The 7547-nt window shown below is 50.6% G+C and overlaps 1 protein-coding gene across 1 annotated transcript; it reads right to left on the bottom strand.

Moving 5' to 3' along the window:
• Positions 1-1332: 1332 nt before the first annotated feature.
• Positions 1333-2313, bottom strand: LOC123747481 (mucin-13-like). Its single transcript, XM_045729699.2, has one exon. It carries the CDS (start codon positions 2311-2313, stop codon positions 1333-1335), a length of 981 nt encoding a protein of 326 aa, XP_045585655.2.
• Between the last annotated feature and the right edge of the window lie 5234 nt (positions 2314-7547).

Genomic DNA, 7547 nt, shown 5'->3' with positions numbered 1-7547 from the left:
ACATTTGACACCTGAGGTAGCACTTGACACCCGAGGTAGCACTTGACACCTGAGGTAGCACTTGACACCTGAGATAGCACTTGACACCTGAGATAGCACTTGACACCAGAGGTAGCACTTGACACCTGAGATAGCACTTGACACCTGAGGAAGCACTTGACATCTGAGGAAACACTTGACACCTGAGATAGCAATTGACACCTGAGGTAGCCCTTAACACGAGAGGTAGCACTTGATACCTGAGATAGCACTTGACACCTTAGATAGCACTTGACACCAGAGGTAGCACTTGACACCTGAGGAAGCACTTGACACCTGAGGAAACACGTGACACCTGAAGTAGCACTTGACACCTGATGAAGCACTTGACACTTGAGGAAACACTTGACACCTGAGGTACCCCTTTACACCAGAGGTAGCACTTGACACCTGAGATAGCACTTGACACCTGAGGTAGCACTTGACACCTGAGGTAGCACTTGACACCTGAGGAAGCACTTGACACCTGAGATAGCACTTGACACCTGAGATAGCACTTGACACCTGAGATAGCACTTGACACCTGAGATAGCACTTGACATCTGAGGAAGCATAAGCTAATTCTCCAGTACATTCTCTCGATTCACAACGTCGTTAAAAGATGCAACGGTTTCGTCTATACAGAAACGTACGAACCTAACCTAACCTACCTATAACCTATCGAGACCCACGCATAGAAAAACGTCAATAAAACGTTGCCTTAATTTTGAACCAATATATATATATGGTATTATTAAATGTTTGGTCTCATGCCGCGAGGCATCCCACGCTGAGGATGGGTCCCCCTCTTCCCCTCCCCCTCCCCCCTCCCCTCCCACCTCCCCTCCCCCCTCCCCCTCCCCCCCCCACACACTGTGATGGCCAGGTGAGGGTCAACGAGCCAGTAAGGAACATCGTTACGCTACGGAAATTACTTTCAACAGGATTAGATACTTATGCTTGCCCCTCTTCCCCCCCTCCCCACTCTCCACCCCAACGTAGATTCGAACTCTGGCCCATTAAAGTGACAGTCCCAGACGATATTCACCGCGCTCTATCCACTAGTTATATTTTAAAATATACAAATTCTATGCTTAATTATTACAGCTTAATAACATGTTTAAGCCCTACTTTAAAATATTTTATATTTATAAAATTTATATAATTTATAAATATTTTATATTTATAAAATTTATATAATTTATAAATATTTTATATTTATAAAATATAATAAAATAATATATTTTAAAATATACAAATTCTTTGCTTAATTATTACAGCTTAATAACGTGTTTAAGCCTAAGTAATGGAGCTTTAGCTGATAATTTGTGATTTTTTCTCCGTCTGAAGTTTACTGCTGATAAAATAGTTACACAGGAGTCCATTCAAGGCAGACTGAGACGTGTGGTGGTGGCCGCTGAGTGAAGTGCCTGGTCCACGGCCGCTGAGTGAAGTGCCTGGTCCACGGCCGCTGAGTGAAGTGCCTGGTCCACGGCCGCTGAGTGAAGTGCCTGGTCCACGGCCGTTGAGTGAAGTGCCTGGTCCACGGCCGCTGAGTGAAGTGCCTGGTCCACGGCCGCTGAGTGAAGTGCCTGGTCCACGGCCGCTGAGTGAAGTGCCTGGTCCACGGCCGCTGAGTGAAGTGCCTGGTCCACGGCCGCTGAGTGAAGTACCTGGTCCACGGCCGCTGAGTGAACTGCCAGGTCCACGGCCGCTGAGTGAAGTGCCTGGTCCACGGCCGCTGAGTGAACTGCCTGGTCCACGGCCGCTGAGTGAACTGCCTGGTCCACGGCCGCTGAGTGAACTGCCTGGTCCACGGCCGCTGAGTGAAGTGCCTGGTCCACGGCCGCTGAGTGAGCTGCCTGGTCCACGGCCGCTGAGTGAAGTGCCTGGTCCACGGCCGCTGAGTGAACTGCCTGGTCCACGGCCGCTGAGTGAAGTGCCTGGTCCACGGCCGCTGAGTGAAGTGCCTGGTCCACGGCCGCTGAGTGAAGTGCCTGGTCCACGGCCGCTGAGTGAAGTGCCTGGTCCACGGCCGCTGAGTGAAGTGCCTGGTCCACGGCCGCTGAGTGAAGTGCCTGGTCCACGGCCGCTGAGTGAAGTGCCTGGTCCACGGCCGCTGAGTGAAGTGCCTGGTCCACGGCCGCTGAGTGAAGTGCCTGGTCCACGGCCGCTGAGTGAAGTGCCTGGTCCACGGCCGCTGAGTGAAGTGCCTGGTCCACGGCCGCGGTGTTCACTCAGTCCGCAGTAACTGCAAAGTACATCCGGCCTGGAGCCCCGTTGTGGCGCCGTCATCCAGGGCGGTGGCCCACCTGCCCGTAGTGGCCCACCTGCCAATAGTGGCCCACCTGCCCGTAGTGGCCCACCTGCCAGTAGTGGCCCACCTGCCCGTAGTGGCCCACCTGCCCGTAGTGGCCCACCTGCCCGTAGTGGCCCACCTGCCCGTAGTGGCCCACCTGCCAGTAGTGGCCCACCTGCCCGTAGTGGCCCACCTGCCAGTAGTGGCCCACCTGCCCGTAGTGGCCCACCTGCCCGTAGTGGCCCACCTGCCAGTAGTGGCCCACCTGCCCGTAGTGGCCCACCTGCCAGTAGTGGCCCACCTGCCCGTAGTGGCCCACCTGCCAGTAGTGGCCCACCTGCCAGTAGTGGCCCACCTGCCCGTAGTGGCCCACCTGCCAGTAGTGGCCCACCTGCCCGTAGTGGCCCACCTGCCCGTAGTGGCCCACCTGCCCGTAGTGGCCCACCTGCCCGTAGTGGCCCACCTGCCAGTAGTGGCCCACCTGCCAGTAGTGGCCCACCTGCCAGTAGTGGCCCACCTGCCCGTAGTGGCCCACCTGCCCGTAGTGGCCCACCTGCCAGTAGTGGCCCACCTGCCAGTAGTGGCCCACCTGCCAGTAGTGGCCCACCTGCCAGTAGTGGCCCATCTGCCAGTAGTGGCCCACCTGCCAGTAGTGGCCCACCTCCCCGTAGTGGCCCACCTGCCAGTAGTGGCCCACCTGCCAGTAGTGGCCCACCTGCCCGTAGTGGCCCACCTGCCCGTAGTGGCCTACCTGCCAGTAGTGGCCCACCTGCCAGTAATGGCCACCAGGGGCCAGATTCACGAAAGCACTTACGCAAACACTTAACGAACCTGTACATCTTTTCTCAATCTTTGGCGGTTTTGTTTCCAAGTATTAAACAGTTAATGAGCTGCGAAGCACCAGGAGGCTGTTTATAACAATAACAACAGTAGAATGGGAAGTTTTCATGCTTGTAAACTGTTTAAAAAATGTAACGAAAGCCACCAAAGATTGAGGGAAATGTACACGTTCGTAAGTGCTTGTGTAAGTGCTTTCGTGAATCTGGCCCCAGAATATGTGTCCTCGTTACTGGACCACCGTGAAGAGTCACAACCTGAAAAAAACCTTCCTGAAAGAAGAAAAATTGAATTTAGAAAATTTTCATAATCACTCGAGCAAAGGCAAAAAAAGTGTTTCAGCATAAATTACAGTCATTCCAGACAGTTTCAGTAGCAGCGTCAGACCGCACAGAGTCTTCCAGCAGAAGCTTAGCATCCACACAAGCTTCCAGCTAGAGTAAAATATCTGAAAACTTTCTATTAACTATATAATAGACAATTGTATTGGAACAATGCCTGGCCCGCATCGGCCGTTCCCACACAAAGGACCATCCAACAGGTTTTAGCATGGACAATGTACTAGCTAAAAGTTTCTAGTATTTTAACAAGTCCAGCCAAGTCCAGTCCAGTAACGTTCTATTAGGAGCGTCCAGTACTGTAACAAGTCCAGTCACTTCGGAGAACCAAGTGTGCGGGGTTCGAATCTCCATCATTGTTCCCACTGATCTTATCACTGATGCATCATCTTATTGGAATTGCATTGTCCCTCAGGAGCTTCCAGTACTGTAACACAGGACCGGAACCACAGTCAACAGTGAACCATTAACTACCTTTCAGTTATGGAGACACTCCACAAGCCTCCAGTAACACCTCCAGTAACACCTCCAGTAACACCTGTAACACCTCGAGGATCATCCAGAAGTGTTCATTACACTATGCAACACAACACTATTAATTACTAGTTCGTGTACTTCCATGGGCAGAAGAGTGTTCAGAACACAGGCGGTGTTCACCACCACACTCGTCAATCCGTTCACCAAACCTTCCACACCTGCAGGGTCCTGCCGCCTGCGGACGACCACCACCAACACCCTTCACCAGATACCTGGAGTATACCTGGGCTATACCTGGTGTATACGTGGAGTATACCTGAGTAATACCGGAGTAATTATGGAGTATACCTGAGTAATACCGGAGTAATTATGGAGTATACCTGGAGTATTATCTGGAGTATACATGGAGTTTACATGGTGTATACCTAATGTACCCAATCGCCTTCACCCCCATCTCCCTACCGTCCTCCTCCTTCCAACCATAAACAGAAAGACTTAGGCCTACCTGGACCAGCCTATGTCCGTCCCATACCCCAGACCATTCCCCATACAAATTTCAGTAAGGCTATCCCCATGTGTCTGCCCTCAAACGTTGGACATATTATCTTATAGTGCGGTCATTATATACATCCTTGCTTTCAGCTCCCCTCTGGATACTAATGGGAGAATATCACGCAGCAGGGTTCGAATCCCAAGTACCTAAAGGATGGGATACTATACTAAATGGGATCACCAACGGACAATCACCCAATCGCAATCAGAGGCACCAACACCACCATGGGATATGAAATATGTTCTACTCCATTGTGTGTTCAGAGGGACAAAAACACAGTTTGAAGCCAAAACCCAGCAAGTGCAGCTCTTTAAATTCAAATACACCCAACTACATCATATTACCTCTACTCTAAATGGTCATCAGACCTGCAGTGAAGTGTAACCCGCTACCACTCTCCATAAGTCACAGAACCACACACACACACACACACACACACACACACACACACACACACACACACACACACACACACACACACACACACACTCACAATACACAAGGGGCACACGCACTAGGGGACACAGGTGGAAACTGAGTGCCCAAATGAGCCACAGAGATATTAGAAAGAATTTTTTTAGTGTCAGAGTGGTTGACAAATGGAATGCATTAGGCAGTGATGTGGTGAAGGCTGACTCCATACACAGTTTCAAGTGTAGATATGATAGAGCCCAATAGGCTCAGGAACCTGTACACCAGTTGATTGACAGTTGAGAGGCGGGACCAAAGAGCCAGAGATCAACCCCCGCAAGCACAAATAGGTGAGAACACACACACAATGTATTTTGAGGCCCCAGTAGGAATGAGCGACCACAGTGTATTGGTGTTTGAGTACCTGATTGAAGAAGGGTTATTGAACTCGAGGAGGGATACCGAAAACAAAAGGTTAGCATACCGAAAAGGAAACTATGAGGAGATAAGAAAATTCCTAACAGATATAGCATGGGAAACAGAGCTCATGGGAAAGACGGCCCAAGACATGATGGACTACATCACGCAGAAGTGCAAGGAAGCAGCAAACAAGTTTGTCCCAGTCCAAAAGGAAAACAGTGAAATGAAGATGAGAAACCCATGGTTTAATCAGAGATGTAGGCTAGCTAAGCAGCAAAGTAAAAGGGCATGGAGAAACTATAGGAATAACAGGACACTGGAGAGCAGAGAAAGATACCAGAGTGTCAGGAATGAATATGTCAGGATGAGAAGAGAGGCAGAAGGGCAACATGAAAATGACATCGCAAGCAAGGCAAAGACTCAGCCTAAATTGTTGCATAGCCACATCAGGAGAAAAACAACAGTATAGGTCGAGGGTGATAGTGAGGGCCGAGGGTGATAGTGAGGGCCGAGGGTGATAGTGAGGGCCGAGGGTGGTAGTGAGGGCCGAGGGTGGTAGTGAGGGCCGAGGGTGGTAGTGAGGGCCGAGGGTGGTAGTGAGGGCCGAGGGGGGTAGTGAGGGCCGAGGGTGGTAGTGAGGGCCGAGGGGGGTAGTGAGGGCCGAGGGTGGTAGTGAGGGCCGAGGGGGGTAGTGAGGGCCGAGGGTGATAGTGAGGGCCGAGGGTGGTAGTGAGGCGCGCGTGTTACTTAACATTCCTGACTTGGGGCCAAAATGGTGATTCTGATTTAAATGGTGGCAGTGATTGTGTGTTTGGTCGTGATGGTGGTGGACGGGATTGCAGCGTTGGTGGTGGTTGTAGAAACAGTGGTGGTGGTGCTGGAGGTGGTGATAGTGGTGGTGCTGGTGATAATGGTGGTGATAGTGGTGGAGCTGGTGCGGTAAACTCTGCACCCAGTGACCATAAGAGTAAACTTTTGGGGGTATATAGTGCTGGCGAGTTATCAGCCGGGGAACGACCGTTCTCATATTAATCTGTCGTTAGTGAAGTGGTTATGGTGGCGTCGACCACCGCCACCTGGTGAAGCTGGCCTTCACTCCTGCCTCATCTCGGCTCGCTTAGCTCCCTTAAACCGTGTCCTCATGCCTCGCTTCATCCCCTTAATGGGTGCCTCCACACAGCTCGCTTAATTCCCTTCACACTAGTGTTCTCGGCTCGCTTACACATCTTGATGTTTGCCTGTTTAACACGCTAGACATTCGCCTTCCCACGGCCTGCTTAACAAAAGAAGAGATGGGTGGTATTTTCAATGCATATATTTCCCCCTCTGCTAGAGGAAAACTTGGCAGCTTTCCTGAGGTTACTACGGCACAAGTTTGTAAATAATTACAACATCGAACAAGTTTCAAGGACTCAAGGTATTTTCCAGTGTGCTAGAAGAACGTGAGGCATCGCTTGTCAACCGTTACTGAACAAATAATCACGTTGGACACTTACAGAATTGTTGGTGGTGTTGAACGCAGCTCCAATTTTATGCAAGGAATAGTAATCAAGTGGTCTGTCTTTAACCACTGAAAATATTTTTCTCATCCTCCAGACCGTGGCGTGAGCAACCACTCCATTAGAACAGTGGTCGACGTTCTCGACTTGCAATCTAGAATCTTGGGTTCAATCCCCGACCAGGACAAAAAGCGTTGTGCACGTTTCTTTTACAAAGATATATGTTGGCAAATTGCTTGTTGATCCCTATAAACTAGAAGACATTACCACTCGTGTGGTTGCAAAGATCTGTAGTCACATCTTTGCAACCACACGACCAAGCACGTTAATCAAGCAGAGGTTCCAGTCCTCTGCTAAGCGGCATATATTGGCTGGACTATCTTCTTGAAGCAGGAGGTGAGAGGTAATGAGGAGGAAGCGCACAGCCAGTGTGACTATAAAGCACATGGAACATACGAGGACACGGAGCTGGGAAAGAAAGGAAGGAACTGCGATACCACTACCAGGACCATCGGAGATTAAACGTAGACCTGCAAGAAGGGAGATCTCCGCTGTACCGACGAACCCTAGTGGTAACATCTCAACGAACCCCAATTTTTCAGAGAATATAACCAAGTCGACAGAGCGACGGCCTCACCACTGGCAGGATTGGAGTTCGAGTCCTAAAGGTCCAAATAACTGGGCAGCGTGTCTTG

Source organism: Procambarus clarkii, chromosome 10 (assembly GCF_040958095.1).
Source record: "Procambarus clarkii isolate CNS0578487 chromosome 10, FALCON_Pclarkii_2.0, whole genome shotgun sequence".
Classification (NCBI taxonomy): Eukaryota; Metazoa; Arthropoda; class Malacostraca; order Decapoda; family Cambaridae; genus Procambarus; species Procambarus clarkii.
Note: the sequence above shows the minus strand (reverse complement) of the source record. Positions and strands in the feature narration are given on the sequence as shown.